Consider the following 16,991-nt stretch of genomic DNA (forward strand, 5'->3'; position numbering starts at 1 on the left):
ATTTAGTATCTACTATAAAGTAGATACCAGCCAATTGCTTGTGGTTATTATATTTTGACTTTTATACACCCTCAAAATCAACTTTCATCAGAACTCATGATACTTTGTTATCAGTTATTAATAATCTGCATAATAATAATCTGTAGGCTATAATTTTAGTTGGGATGAGATAAACATGAGGCCCAAATGAAGAAAAATACCTATTAATTCAGGTTAAGTTATGCAAAACTGATGAAGTAGAGTAAATAATCAAGGCCCTTTATAATATAGAACAATTGTGACAAGTCACTACTGAAAGAAATAAAAACAGAACAAGATATTTGAGAAAAAATAATATAAATGATAGTAAAAGTGCTTAGTAGAAAGAAACCAAGTAACTAGAGTTTAGGTGTACATTGTAGAGAAGGAAGCCAAAATATGATTTGTAAATGAAAGCCATATAAATTGTATAAGAAAGTTACGTCCTGGGAAGGAGAGCTGTATGCAAATGATATGAGTTAAACAGTAGAAATTAAGATACTTAAGAACAGCTGCATTTGAATGAAAAAACCACAATGTAACAATCTGGGAGGGTGATTAATCATTAATAATGGACAGAAATTTTTTTCTTCAAGGGAAACTGACCAATGGAATTAAACCTTGAGAAGGATAATGAGAATATGATAGCTCTCTGATACTAAAGATTTAACACAAAAATTTCTTTGGGGTAGATAAAGTACAATAAAGCAAAAGGAAAATGTCAAAGAATCAAAGCTTTAACATTAATCTTAATCATGCTTTTATATTTCTTATTTATCTAAATTATGCAAATTTTATAAGAATGCCTGAAATACATATATATAAATGAAACAAACTGCACTCAGGCTGGCCCATTTCCAAATGAGCCTTAAACAACAGTCACTGAGGAACCACTCAATGTGCAGAGAAATTTGAATTCATAAGGTAATCAAACCTTTATGAAACTCCAAAGCATGATTTCAAAATATTTTTAAAAGTAAACCAAATAGCTTAAGTAGATAGAAAACAATTAAACCTGTTAAACAACATTTAGTTTAAAAAGAGGTTAATTTTATTAACTTACTTTACATTATTTTTGTCTCAGTAAAATCTGTGTTTTCTTTTTGTGACTTCATGGTGTCTGAAGACTAATTCTGGCTCTTTCTACAGTTGGCAGGTCTTCCCTAGTTTAGATATTCCAGTTTCTACTTCTGGACTTTTAGGTACCAAAACCCCATCCATCATCTCTTGATTTTTACAGTGAATTTATCCATTTTGATCCAAGTAAATATTTGATACTAAAGTACCAAAAAGTTCTGTTTATAAATCACTTCATCTTTAAGATAAGTCTTCTACACACTTTGAGGACACAACTAGAGATGACTTGCAGGAATACACAAGTACGTTAAAGTACCTACAAATTTTCTAAGAGTACATTATACAAAACATACATTTTTTTACCCAGAAAATAAATTTCTAAATCCAATACAAAGAGTTCTAAACAAAACTTTCCTACATTTCTAGGGATCCATCAAATTAGAAATGGAGATGCAAGAACTATTTCTAATATTGTAAAGCTAAAATAAATTCTGCATTTGCCTGAAATAATGCTGCACAGGAAGTTAAAACTGAGATTTTTGTGCCTGTGGATGTAGTATCAGCTCAGTACATGTAACAGGTTAACCTTATACTTTTCCTAGTATTTTTATTCATGGAGAAAGAAATTACCTCTGGTATAATAATAATAATAATAATAATAATAATAATAATAATAATAATAATAATAATAATAATAATAATAATATTTTTTAAATGGTGTTTATTTATCCTGCAGAAATCGTCCTTAAATTTTGGTTCTATGTAGCATAACTAAAAAAAAGTTATTGGGGAAAAATTAGAGACAATTGATCTAACTAAATTTAGATTGACATACATTTTTACCTCTTTACTTTTTCTTTTTTTAAAGGTAAGACAAGAGCAATTATGTAATTATGCAATTTGCCCAAGAAAACACAGCAAGTCAGAAACAGAGTGAAACTCCTGTTTCCAGGGTTATTTTCACACCATCCTAGAGTTTCTCTAGTTTGTCCCAGTCATAACTTGCCAAGAGAGTAAATACCTCTAGAAATTATGTCAGTTAGCAGAATACATCCTACTGTATAGCACAGGGAACTACATTAAATACCTTGTAATAGCCTATAATAAAAAAGCATATGAAAAGGAGTATAAATATATATAACTGAATCACTATGCTGTACACCAGAAATTAAGAAAACATTGTATCACAACATTGTAAAATGATTATAAATCGATAAAAAATGTTAAAAAAAACATTGTAAACCAACTATAGTTCAACAAAAAAAATTTTTAATATAGTTCAAAATACTGTCAAGTTGAAATCATAATCTGCATGTACCATGCTTTGCCAGAAGCTGTATCAGATAAGCATTTAAAACAAAAAAGACCAAACTAATTACTAAGTCATTCAAAGATTATTCCAAGTATTTTCCTTAAAACTAAAAACATAAGTAATAAATTTTTTATATCCTAATGAATATTTAATTTTAAAATGATAGTTTTCTTAATTTTTCGTTGTGCTAATAATCTGAATGTCAGTAGGTTCAGTATCAACAAGAGAAAGATCTCATGAATCACTCATTTTTAATTTTAAATACAGAATTTTCTCTTAATTCTTCTTACGGTATAGATCCTGTAATCATAGGCTTCCCTGGACAGGATCTCAAATAAGAGCTGGGCCATAAAGCTTGTCACTTTTTTTTTTTTTAAACACTGACAATTGCATAATCCTCTCTAGACACACAGGGCACATTTCAATTTATCCTGTTGGCCATAGACTACTGGGAGATTTTTTATCTTTAAATACATAGAACATTTATAGTTACACAAAATTGTAGAAACTGTTTTTATAGCACTTCTCCCCAATTTAATGTATTACTAACTCATTTTTTTGTTTATCTTATCCCACTAGAATATAAGCTTCACAGAAATATATTTGCTACTGATTGGAGACACCATTATTTACTTAACGGCTTTTCCATTTATTAGTTCTGTTTGCTTTATAAATAAACAGCAGAATTACTACATAAATAAAATCACTTCAATGCTTTAACAACTTATATTTATCACAAAGTTTGTATTCTACTAGGCTAATAGCTACAATTAAAAGTAAGTAAATATGTTATATATCAGGCTAGTCCAATGAAGAAAAATAAATTTGTTGGAAATACAGATGGATGGAAGGAAATAGGGGCTATTTTAGAAGGTGTCATCAGAAAAGGTAAAGTGAGATTTGGACCAACTGGGGACAGAGTTCTACGGATATTTAGTGGAAGTATTCCAGGCAGAGGGAACAGCAAGAGACCCTGAGACAACAGATCAGTGTGGCTAGAGTAGATGAATGGAAGGGGAGGTGGTAAGAGATGATGTCAGAGAGGGGAGAGGGCAGGTGGAGCTCTGCAGGTCACGGGAAGGACGGAGGTTCTTCCTCTCAATGAGTCAGGGGTCATGTTAGGAAGAGAGAAGTCATGTATTCTGATTATGTTTCAAAAGATGATGTGGCTCTCTTGGGAAGAGTCAACTATAGACAAGTAAGTTGGAAATAGGAAAACCAGTAAGGAGATATTCAATTGTTCAGGCAAGAAATGGCAGTGGATGGGACAGGGTGATTACCAATAAGGGTGGAGATTCAGGATATATTTTGATACAATGCTGGCAGGATTTGTTGACAGATTAGGGTTACTATGAGAGAGAGGAAATCAAGGATGGCATCCAACTTTTCCTGTCAGCCACTGAGAGAATGGAAGTAACTTAAATTGGTTTGGTAATGACTACATGTTATGGAATAGCATGGTAACCATTAAAATCCACATTTTCCAAAGTCTAATGTCATAAAAATGCTTATGATTTCATGTTAAGAGGAAAAGGCTGGCTATAAACTTGCATAAATGACACAAGTTTACTTTCACTAATATAGAGTCACACAGACACATATTCATAGGGAAAAACTTCAGCCAGAAAGTCACCAAAATGGTAACAAGATTTTTTTATATAACAGGGACATGGATAACTTTCATTTTTTTTAATTTTTGCTTTTTTTAAAATTTTCTAAGATAACATTTACTGCTTTTATAATCAGAAAGAACAATATATATTTTAATGAATAAATTTACTATCCAAGAAGAGCCTAAAAGTAATTGGTCATGCTGTTGAAAATTTTATGCATTTTAGTGCCAGATTTTGTTTATATCCCTACTTATTTTAAATGACAAAGACTCATGACTAAGTTAATTGAAATTAAATGCTTTAGGAAAGTTACCACTTTCTGCAGTTTGGAAGAGAAATGGGTCACTAAACACTCCAATGCCGGCACTATTTTCAGCAGCAACCTAGAATAGACCAAAAGAATTACATTCAAGCTTTTTACTCTCTAATTACACAGAATCTAAAATAAGAATCTAAAATAATAAAACTTTGATTTGTCCATGAGATACACAATGAAGATACTTCTGCCTGTAATTCCTACAATACTCGCAAAGTGGAAAATATTTCCATTTCCCTTAAGGGTATATTTGCAACCAACAGATTTCTCAGATTCCTGATGAGAAATCAATAAGCAAGTTTAATGTCTATTGATAGTAATAATTTTTTTTAGTATTTATTAAGCAACTTCTGTGTACCCAGAAATCAACTGAGGATTTATGTATCTCATTTTATTCACATAAAATGTGAAGTATTATTGTACACATCTTACAGAAGAGAAAACTGGTTGAGAGAGGTGAAGTAATTTGCCAAAAATTACACAGGAATAAGTGGCTGAACCAGAATTCAGTTGAAGTTGTGTTTATTTCTAAAGCTCAATCTCTTTCCACTACATTCACTTTATGTAAGACACCATGATTATTTCTGTAATAAATCTGAGGCCATATATATGGTGTCTGATTTAAGGGTTTACAATCTAATTAGGCAAATTACTCAGGAAAACGGTTTTTAAAAATAAGTGGGTGATTTAATCATTTAGATTAAATATTCTAGAATTTGAAAGATGGAAAAAATTTTGACTTGAATAGTCTAATCAAATACACCAGAATAGGCAGAGAAAGTGTCATAAATGAGAACAAAACTCTTAAGCTTTTCCAAATGCCATAACCTATAGTGAGACAAACTTGGCTTAAATTGCAGCTCTATCCATTCCCAGATGAATAGCTTTGAGCAATTTACTTAACTGTTCTAAGTCCTATTTTCCTTTAAAATGGGAATAATAATGTATCTATGTCATAAGATTGTTCTGAGAACTAAATGAAATAACATATTTTCCCCATATCACGTAAATTTGATATCTACATTTAGAGATATCAAATGCACCATGTCAAATGCCCTTTGGAATTCTGCAATGCCTAACATTTACTTGAACAGAGTAAAGGTCACAAACATGATTTATAAAGTGTGGGATGAAAAAAGAGAATAAGGGCTTCCCAATAGGCCTGAAATAAGAGAATTCAAGGGAATAAAAATTCAAACTCCATAAAAATAGATCTAAGCAGCACTAGGTTGGCTAAATCACCTTTCTATCAGCAACAGCTTCTTATGTCATTAAAATGTAATCTTTATCATCCCAAAGAGCATACCTTCACATGTAAGTTAACCTCAGTGTGTGCTTATTGATAGAAAATCTCTGTACTATATAATTTTCAGAGGTCAGTTAGAAAAAGGTTGCCTACTCTTTTTAACTCATGTTTCTGCAGGGAATACAGCTGTCAAATCTTTGATTTTGACCCTGCAGAAGTAAAAGTTTCTTTTTTTTCTTTTATCATTTGGGGGACTCCCTGCTCTTGATATATGCTTTCCAGGTCTTATTGTGTTGTATAATTCTGCAAATAGGCATACTTGCAATAAGAACAAAACAGGCAAATATCATTTATCATTTCTTTCCATCTAGATGGCCATCTCAGTTATGTATGATCACACATTTACACAGTTTTTTCTCTACAGTCAAGACTCAAGTGACAGACTGACGTTATATCGAAATTAGGGAGGAATGAAAGGGTACCTGTATTCTCTACTGCCCCTTGGAAATATCACGCATGTCTCTTAACTGTAAACATTTCCATATGGCCCAACTAATTAAAGAATGCTTTTCATATGCTCTTCTTTACTTAATATTTAAGTAAAATGTTCTTAGATTTTGCATATTTAACATTGTAACGGCATAAAATTTTTTATAAACATGAAAGACAGCATAAGTGCTCAGGAAATGTTTGCTGCATGGAACTGAACTGAATTCATTGTTCTTTGAGAAACTGGTTCCTTCGAAACTTTCAAACCATTATGCGAAATTTCAATGACAGACATGGAAATACAGGAAGATTAAGAGAAAAATAACAAAGCTAACTTTGAGTTTGAGTAAAAAGTAGAACATATGCATTTACAAAGCTTAAATTATTTGACTGAAATTTTTTTTTAAAAAGTCACTAAACGAATGCTTTTTAAAATAGATAAATTATATAAATACACATAAAAATGAAAACAGATTATAACATCTGTTCAGATTGGAAAAGCCCAGACGGGCAATGAGGCCATGACTCAGATGATCATCCTTCAGTCACTTGCTACGTTCCGCTGCAAAGGTTTGACCTGGTGGGATAAAGTGCTTTCACTTCTAAAACGAGTGGAATATTTTAATACTAACTATTTACAAAATAATTACCTTGATTTCATATGTTGTTCCAGGAGTAAGATCAGTAAGAAGAACTTCCAGACTGTCTGCCTTTGCCCTAACTTGTGTATATGCTGCTTGCATCCATGGACAAACTTCCTTGTATTTCACAACGTAAGATGTAATTCTCCCATTTGGATTAGGCGGTGTATTCCAGGACAGAAGAATCCCAGCAGATCCAACTCTTTCCCCTGCTAGGAAGACTGGAGGCCCTGGTTCTATTTTTCCAAAGAGTCATATTGTTAAAAGGTCAGATAATTGGTGTATTTTCACAATCATATGTAAGAAAAATATTCACAAATTGTAGACTTAAAGTTCCCAAAGACTAATGGTCTCAAAATGTAAGTTTATCCTCCCTAAATAAGAGCTTTGCTACCAGGAGAAAAAAAAAAAGATTAAATGCTTTGGGTGGGGAATACCAAAAACATTTTTTTATAAGAATGTAAAAAATGGAATGCTAATAAATACTACATGCCAAATATCCATTTAGTGCCAAATCATTTTTAAAAGAAACTTACTTGAGGCAAGCCTTATACACAAAAGCTAAGAAAACAAGAACCAGTCTTACAAACTGAGTAATTCTTCCAGAGCAAGTGTATTGAGTTTATTTTCATAGCTTTGTATTATTTAAATATTCCCAATAACAGTCTCTCTGATCCATTTCACAAACCAATACAGAGAAATTATCTTTGCTCTTTGAAAGTAACGGAAGATAAAGAACCCGTAGAACGCAGGTTCTAAACAGATCACTTTCTTAAAGTTTCCATTTTGCTTTCATCACTAAACTGTTTTCATGCATACAATGCATATATTGCCAGTATAAGTATTTCCATCCAACAGACTTACACTGGCTCCAAATACTTGGTTTAAAAAAGGTCACTGAAAGCATCTACTCACTTGTCACATTTGTGGTAACTGTTCTACTAACAGGTGCGCTGTATGTTGTAGCGGAAACAGAAGAGATGGTTACGTCATACCTAGTACCTGGAACAGCATTGGAAACATCAACCTAAAAGACCAAAAACACATAATTGTGTTAAAATTTTAAAAAGCTAGAGAGCTAAAATAATAAATCCATCACAATAAAAAAACTAAACACTTCACTATACAACTCTGCACTATTTATCACAATACCTTCCAATAGTTAGTTATATCACATAATCATTTACCAAATAACATAAAATAAAAACGTACAAAATATACTGTGTTATTGAAGACTAAATCAGCATTTCTACCTGTCTTAGTTCATTGTCACGAGAAACAACTATTTAAGCGTCTTAAGAAATCTATAGCCCATTGCTTAGCCCTGGTTTTTTAAGAGTGTGTATAAAATACCTGTGTCTCTGAAGTTCCAATAAAAAGTAAGAGAAAAATGATAAGAAAATCCATCATTATCACATTTTTCAGGCAGTGGAATCACATTGATGGCTCTAGAGAGAAATGTTGCCTGCATTAATGATTTAAAGACAGATCCTCCTGGCAAGTGCACAATTAATGAGCCTGGATTACTCAATAGCTCTGCCCTTTCTTTGTTAAACTATTCATGAACTCTTGGATGGCTGGCTGTAGGTTCAAGCTAGACTTAAAAAAAAAAAAAAGACAGAGAGAGAGACATAGACGTTGCTAAGGTAACAGTCCACCGGTGATGAAACTTACACTCATCGATTCGGCATCAGTGTTTCTGTCTTCATCTTACGCTTTTAAAAACTCTCAAAGGAGTAAGTTTTCACGGTGGATGAGTTTTGTAAAGAACTTTCCTATTTGGACCAAATATAAATACAAGTTGGCTTAGCAAGTATGATAATGAAAACTATACCTGATACTCGCTACCTCCAAGATCTCTGATAGTAACAAAGCCGCTGTCAGGAACAAGATCCACACGAAACCCTTCCACATGGCCGGAGGGTTGGCTCCAGTGCAGAGAAAACGAATGTGCAGAAACGTTGAAGGCTTTAAGTTTCTTGGGTTTTTCTGGTTCTGACATTGACAAACAGAGGTTTAAAACAGAGTTATTCTCCTAAATCTTCAAAGAAAACATGAAAATCAATAGTCTAAGAGCCAGGTTTCAAAACAACCACATTGTTAGAAAGCATCAAATCCTTTAAATTATCTCTAGCCCTATGTAGGTGCTAGGTATGTATATTCTTAACAGTATCTAGTTTTTAAGTTTATTATCAATCCATCAGCTTAGGTATCTGTTACTGGGGTATTCCTTACCTACTAAAATCTGTTGGTTGACCAGATTGTTTTTTAAAGCTTATGCTCTAATTGAAAAAATGAATCACTTTAAAGACAAGTACAAACTTTTTACCCAATTACCTGGATATTTATCAAAGAGAAGATAATTAGAAAAAAATACTAAAAGCTGCCAAAATGTTTAAAGGAGGGGCATTACTGATGAATATTTAGTTCAGTGTTCCTTTAAAAGAAAAGTTTCCATGTCGGAAATGAAAAAAGATAATTTTTAAACAGTAAGTAGTCATTGTCCTAGCCACTTCAATTATATTTTTCTACCTTTGTCTCCACTGTTTCCAAAGTTTTGTTTATGCTGCCTGTACCTACTTGAAGGGAGTTTTCTACATAAAGTTCTTCGGATTGGTTGCCAATGAGTCAGGTCTGCACTCTGCTTATCTTTAGTGCAAATTCCAGAAAAACAATATAAGGGGAGGGAAAGGGATTATGAAGCCAAGCATGTGAAAAACATGCTGATAACAGATCCAATCTAACACTATTTCCAAAAGACAGGAGTCTAGAATTAATCATTGGACTCCATTTATAATTATAAACACCTCCCCCAGAGATGATTTGAAAATGAATATATAAAAAACAAAAACTCATTTCCTAATGAAACTGATAGGATACGTTGCATAAAACAGATAACAGGTCAATTTCTTGGTATATTTTTGGCAGAGGAGGGATATACTTTTAGAATTTTTTTTAATCTCCTTTGAAAAGGTCCTTGAACGGTTGTAACTGTCTCCCTAGAGCCCAAAGCTAATATTGATCAATTGATTTCTGCCACAACATCCTCAAAGACACATTCTCTAGGCATCATCTCCAAGCTGTCCATGTCATGAGCACTACAGTTTTACAACTCTTTAGAAACACTGCAAACCTGAGGTGAAAGATCAGAGAAATGCCCAGTCTCTAACAGGCAGACCTACTTTGTTGTGCACAGCTGGTGGGATCTTTTTTCTCATGACTCCGTGCACAGACCTATGTCCTCTGTATTCCCAAGCTTGAGAGAAAGAGCTTGATTTCCTCACCAGCCCATATTAAAATGGACAAAAGTCTAACATGACAAAAGTCCAACCACTACTCACACTTACTGATTTAAGTGAGGGCAAATACTGTTTCATCAAGTGTCCTAGACACTCATGAAGTCTTAGGCAAGAAACTGGAAAACAGCTGGAATGAGACTTAGGAAGAAAAATGAAGACAGAAGAGTCTCACGGAGATGGCAGTGAGATAGGATGCAATTTCCCGGACTGTGGTTTAAGATTACATGCTGAAGAACTCTTGGCCAAGGATGAAATGCATCTCACCAAGAGGAGGAAGAATATATTTGTCTGAAAATTTGCCAATCTGATAAAAAGGGAAGGCCTGGGAGCTTCAGGACAATTTGGTAAAGACCTTTCTAAGCAGCGTGGATAAAAGCCCTGGAAAAGGACAGAATTTAAAGTGATTGATAAAAACCAGCCTGGGCTGTAGGATCACTTAAGAAAGGAGAGCAATCTGATGATCATGTAGGCCACTATAAAGATTTTAGATTTTTTTCCCCGTAAATTCAGTGGAAAACATTGAAAAATTTTAAGCAGAAAAACAATCTTTTTTTTTTTTTTAAGATTACTCTGGAATGCTATATAGGAATCGGAGACTTGGCAAAAATGGCAGTGCAAGGCCAGTTAGTAGGATACTGTGAGCAGAGAAGAGGGAGGTTTTCCCTCAGTTTTTCTGAGGTAAGAGAGATGAAGTAATGCTTAAGTCACTGGGAAATTCAATTATATGTTTGTATATAGTGCATTATATACAATAGCCAAATCATGGTAGCAACCTAAATGTCCACTGACAGATGACTGGATATAGAAGATGTGGTATAAGAAAGTAAAACAGTGATTTCAGGGGATGGGAGGAGGGGAAATGAGGAACTGTTTCATGGCTATCACGTTTGTTGCACAAGATGAAAAAGTTTTGAAGACAGGTTGCACAATAGTGTTAAAATACTTAACAGTACTGAACAATACACTTAAAATTGTTAAGATGGTGAATTTTATGTTATGTGTACTTTATGTGATAGTATTTTGTACTATCAGAGAAAATAATTACATAGCTACCATTTATTAACTACCACCTTAAAAAAATTAAAAGATGTGGTATGTGTACAATGGAATACTACTGGGTCATAAAAAAGAATGAAATAATGCCATTTACAGCAACATCATCTCACATGTAATCAATATTAAACTGTTAATGAGCCAGTCACTTTTTTTCATACTAAGTCTTTGGAATCCCTTGTGTCTGCCACACTTAGAGCACATCTGATTGTGGACTAGTCCCATGCCAAGGTTCAAGAGTCATGTGTTGCTAATCACTACATGCTGAACAGTGCAGCTTTAAAGCATCTCTCAACTTTTCCCCTTGGTATCTCAGAAAATTTGTTTCAGCTGCATCTTGAGAAACTGAGGAAAAAACAGAAGTCTGATCCCATGATCAGTGTCTATATAGAAAACAAGCTCAGAAGAGTTAAGAAGGCCTCACATACAGAGTTCTGATGAAATCTATGCTCAATTCACCTTTGAGACAGAGAGTAAGAGGAGATTCAAAATGGACAAGAAAGCTTCTGACAGAGCTCTTCAGGAGATTCTGATCCTTAAAGGCATGTACACAAAATGAGACCAAAATGTTACATCTCAGAATATCCACAGAAGAGTCACACAAACCTACCAGAACAGCACTAAGGAAAGAAACACCCATAGGGACAGATATTTTAAAACAAAATATGAAGACTTCAAAATTTTCATTACCATTATTATTTTTATTTATACCACCTAGGTACTAATACTGTGTATGATAAGCTTTCAATATCACATTTAAATCTTTCCATGATTAATCACAGGTTGGGCATAATATATGCTCTGACCAATGAGATACAAGACATGCAGAACAGTAAGTAACTCCTAATCGAGTTTCCAACACGCTACACTCTGCGCTACACATTTTCACTCATTTTATGTATAACACCCATAACAAATCATAAGGAATACTATTATTATGATTTAAAAATTGGACAACTGAGAAACGAAGAATTTCGTTAACTTTGCCAAGGTCTCAAAGCTAATAGGTGAGCGGGGAAGCTAGGATTTAGACCCAGGAGCAGTAGCTTCAGAGCTCAAGTTTCAATTACCCTGATAACTGCACCCCTTGACCTTCACAAAGTGGCTTATAAATAGTAGATCAAAAGTCCTACTACATGAATTAGCATTTAAAAGAGAATTAAGGCATTAAATAGAATGATCTGTAATTTTTCCTTCAAGTCTAGGATTGTTAGTTGAAGTGACCTCCCATTTAATCTTGAGGGACTCCTACTAAATACGTCCTATGTCAAGGCAACATGTATTTATTGAGTGCCTATAGCATCCTCATAGTTTGGAAATGGGCTAGGTATAAATTATAAATAAAATAAACATCCTCTAATAAGTCAGCATCATATTGGGTATCACAAGAGTCAAAAAAATCAAATTTTTAGTACAGGCACTGGTCACAGGCCCTATAACTGGATAACTGGATTCAAACCCTAGCTTTGCTACATCAATTAAAAATGTAGGCGAAAACCTTTAGCCTCTCTGTACCACTCGGGCCTCATCAAGATGAGGACAATAATACTCCTACCTCTCACACTGCTGTAGAAATAAGTTAAATTAATATACGTGAAGTGCTGAGAGGAGTGGTGTGAGCCTAGCAGGAGCTCAGTAAACGTAACTGTGATTACCAGCTATTGTTACTTCTGCCGTCTTTCTCTAGTAAAATCATGACATCCCCTCTTTTTCCCTTCTTAGCTTTAGCTCCCTCCTCATATCTACTCAGTGCTCTGCCCAGAATTGTTCTACTGCCACTGCTCTCTCCTCTGCAAAAAGTAGGGCAGTAATACCTTTCTGCTCCAGAGATGTCCACCAGGAAACCTAGGTTATCATTCTTTCCCATTTGCTCCCATCAGCTCACCTCCCAAATCACCGCTCTCCTCTCCCAGGGACTTCCATGACCCACCTATAATCTCTCAGTATCATCGCCTAAACCACACGACCCAACTAGAACATCAAGTTCCTACTATTTCATAAAGTGCTCTCTTCTGTCATTAAAATAACCACTGATATTCATTATCTTCCGTGAAACTTTCCTGATATTGGCATGACCTTGCTCATTTTTCCCTCCGACCAAATTCTAAGTGAGCGAATCCTGTCCCTCATACTAACCACGCTGTCTCCTTGACGGGTGCATAAGCAAAACACTGTATCGTATTTTTCCTCAACCTTTGCTCAGTGGGCTCTTTGATCTTTCCATCCAGCTACGTAAGATCAGTGCTTACCACAGACGCATTCTGATCTTGTCAACTTCTGAAAATTTCTGGACTTCTGGGGATTTTTAGAGAAAAATTTGATTGTCACAATTAAGAGGATCCTACTGGTATCTAGTGGGCAGAGGTCAGGGATGCTGCTAAACATCCTAAAATGTACAGAACACATTCCCACAAGAGAGAACCACCCAGCCCAAAATGTCAACAGCACTGACGTTAAGAAACCTTGCCGCAGACCAAATCCTCTCCTGCGGGTCCAGTTTTAATGCACTTAATTGTATAGTTTACTTATTGTAAAACCCTGGGTGGGGGGAAGACATTTAATACATCATTTAACAAATACGTTTTTTAAGAAATGGCGAAGATGTATTATATACGTATATATAATACAAAAATAAACAAAGTGTAATCGAGTATTTAAGAGCCATGGCATAATAAATTTGCGTTGTTTTAAGCCACAAAGCTTGTGGCAGTTTGTTACAGCACCAATTAGAAACTAATGCAGTGTGCAACACCCACAAAACAAATGTTCGTAGCCTGAGTTATTTTATGTCTGCCTTGGGTTGTCTAATTCAGAGCCTTAAAGATCATTTAAGGGTAATCTCATTAGTTATTACTGCCATCTTCTTCTCTTCTGAAAAATTTTGAAGATTCATAGGTCTCGCAGCTTCACTTGGATGTAAAATTATGCTTTCAATTATTCAGAATAGGATTTCATTCTTTTCTCATATAAAAACAACAGAATCTTCCCATGTTGAATTGATTACTGTTCCACAAATACACCATATTCATTGACGTCTCCGTAATTTTGCACAGACTGTTCCCTCTCTCTGTGAGTCCTCCTTTCAACACACCCCATGTGCTCTCTAGTCTGATGAGGAAGCACCCTAACCTTTTGCAGACATTCCCAGCCTCAGAGAGCCTTCCCCATTTATTCTGCGGAGGTCATCACTCCCTTGTCTGTGCAACCACAGTAAGATTGAACATACTTCTGTTGCTTCACCTATTAATCTGACTTAGGCTGTATCTATTTCCATGCTTGCATCCTTTACTACTCTCCTCACATCCTAAATTATGCTTTTTCATGTGCATAGCACAGCTGTTCATCAAAACCAAGAGCAAGTTTTGAGGAGAATGGGTGATTCCCAAATTGACCATTTAATTCCACCAGCTGGACCACTAATTTGATAAGAAACTATGTATAGTATTAACTACATTTATTGAGCACTGACTATGTGCCAGATAATTTGTTATCCAATTTATAACTTACATATAGTTTCTCAAAAATCCTCAGAATAACTCCAGTGAAAGTATTTTTTACCCTCTGAAATATTCTATAGACTGTACGTTTTCAAATTTCAAAAAAAGGGTATTGAAATTTTATCTCAAGCAGTACAACATGCAAATCAAATGTGAATTTTTTAATATCAAAAAGAATTTGTATACCTGCAATGACTCTGATAAACGTGCCAGATCCTTCAATATCACCTCTCACTCTGTGTACTGTGATGTTATACACTCCGCCAGGAGTGAGCTCTGTCACTGCGTGCTCAGTCATCAGCCCCCAAATAAGATACTCTTTTGCAAATGTTCTGTTTGATATACAAATCTTGTAATGAGTGAAGTTGGTCTCTGTTGGATTCCACATTAAATTTGCTGAAGAAGTATTCACAGCTTTCAAGGTTAAGCCACATATCCTAGATGGCTCTATTGAAAAGGTAAATATATGTAAATAAAAACTGCATACATGTACGTGAAAATAAAGCAGACGTGAATAATACAAACATCTATGTAACAATCTTTGAATGTATTCATACAGAATGTCTTACATGGTCAGCTCTGCAGAGAGAGAAACAGGTTCTTATTTATATGAGTTTTACTTGAAATGGCACATTACCATCCTCCCTAGTTCCCAAATATCTTTCCTTAATCAATCATAAGCCACTTGCAATAGTCATTCCTTTGGAATTGTGCCTCCTGAGTGCTCGTAACCAAAAGTACCCTTATAGGATACAATTACAGGTTAGTCACTACCTAGCAGAGTTACACGTTGGATGAAGATGACACAGAGAGGGTGTGAGGGCCAGAAGTAAGGGCACTTTCAAGTGTGGTTCTTCTGGTTACATCAAAGTTTTCTGCATTCTTGTATCACTGGATTTTTAATCCACTCATCAGTGAAAGTAATGTAGTTTCTTATGCTGTCATGTGGTCTCCACTGAGACGGGATCCTGTAAACCTTATGAACTTTCACAAGAACTGCTGGTAACAAGTACTATTACTCTACCCCATTCAAAAACATTATGAAATTGATTTACAATGAATTTACAAACATCAGGGAAGGAAAAATAGAAATTCTCTACTTTTCTGCTTATCAAACCCCTATGCAATAGAAACTGAACTGTCTTTATATCATTATGGCATATTATATAACATGTATGGTGTATATATACATATATTCCATATATTTGACATATATGATATATATACATACATACGTTCACTTCAGATTATTTTAAAAAATCTCTATGTAGTGCCAATACATTTAGACAAAGACTTTTTTAAGTTCACATAGTTCTTGGGACTTCTCATAAACATAATCTGCTGATCATCATTCCTTAATTATCAGGTTTTAAGTTTTAAAACAGCTTTAATTATGCTGGGCCAAAATACTGTCAATTCTTAGAAAACTATAAAGCAAAGGTTCTATTATGGTATTTTCTTACTTGTAGCCACTTCTTCCATCACAGATACGCTGTAATCTTTGCCTCTAACTGTCTTCACCTGGAACAGGTAGTCCATCCCTGGAGTCAAATTCTGTACTTTGGCTTTGTTGCCATAAACAATCACTTTAAAAAGCTTTTCCTTTCTAGATGTCATGCAGTAGGATATCTAGAGAAAGAAGAGACAAATTTATGTTTTTCATGATTTAAAAAGATTTATTTGTCACGAACTCCATCCTAGACACATTCACATCAATTAATACTGCAAGGTAAGGGCTGTAATCCTTTCTATCTTCACCAAGGAGTAATCTGAAGCTAGTTGAAGGCTGAATAACTTGGTGAAGTTCACACAGTCGTAAGTATAGTGGACTGACTTAGAAGTTTACTCATTAAAAGACCAACAGCTTCCAAGTATTTTTAAATTTCATATATATATGATTTGTGTATATGCATATAATACTTACAAGTGGGATTTCACCTGTTGGCCACCTCAAAACAAAAACCGTTTTGTAAATGACACACATGCTCACTTTCCCAACTGCATGTAAGCAGAAGACTAGAGGAGGTAAGAGAAGGTGTCACTGAAGTCGCAGGTCCCTGACCTCTGGGAGAACGCCATAGCTTTTTCCTGGCTGCCTAAGGGGTGGGAAAGAGGGTGCTTCTGCCCACACTCCAGATTCCAGCTAAATGAGGAGGATGCCTGCTGGAGTGAATGACACATTGCAGACTGAAGGTAACAGGCAACCGACTTCCCATTCATGAGTCTGCTTGATCAGAGAAGGAGCTGTGGAGCAATCTGGACACCCACCTTTGCTTGCCCTGACAAATGCCAGCGTCGTCCATGGGTCAAGTATGAACACAGAGAGTCATCAGGCTTGAACCATTTCACTAGCACCCCACCCGAGAAGGCTGGCTGCTCTGCAAACAGATACTAGCAGCAAAAATATAATGGGATATAACACCAGAAGGA

The 16,991-nt window shown here is 34.9% G+C and overlaps 1 protein-coding gene across 1 annotated transcript in view; it reads right to left on the reverse strand.

The window, feature by feature from the left end:
• The window catches only part of PTPRQ (protein tyrosine phosphatase receptor type Q), a 186,399-nt gene extending 170,312 nt beyond the window's left edge, over nt 1–16,087 (reverse strand). Inside the window, exons 1-6 of the mRNA XM_072973348.1 lie at nt 16,025–16,087; nt 14,748–15,008; nt 8,547–8,707; nt 7,628–7,739; nt 6,722–6,948; nt 4,334–4,403 (exon numbers count right to left, since the gene is read on the reverse strand). Of these exons, the coding sequence (XP_072829449.1) occupies nt 4,334–4,403; nt 6,722–6,948; nt 7,628–7,739; nt 8,547–8,707; nt 14,748–15,008; nt 16,025–16,043 (850 nt within the window). The 5' untranslated portion in view covers nt 16,044–16,087. The remainder of the gene's footprint in view (nt 1–4,333; nt 4,404–6,721; nt 6,949–7,627; nt 7,740–8,546; nt 8,708–14,747; nt 15,009–16,024) is intronic.
• Between the last annotated feature and the right edge of the window lie 904 nt (nt 16,088–16,991).

This window comes from Vicugna pacos, chromosome 12 (assembly GCF_048564905.1).
Source record: "Vicugna pacos chromosome 12, VicPac4, whole genome shotgun sequence".
In the NCBI taxonomy this organism is placed as follows: domain Eukaryota; kingdom Metazoa; phylum Chordata; class Mammalia; order Artiodactyla; family Camelidae; genus Vicugna; species Vicugna pacos.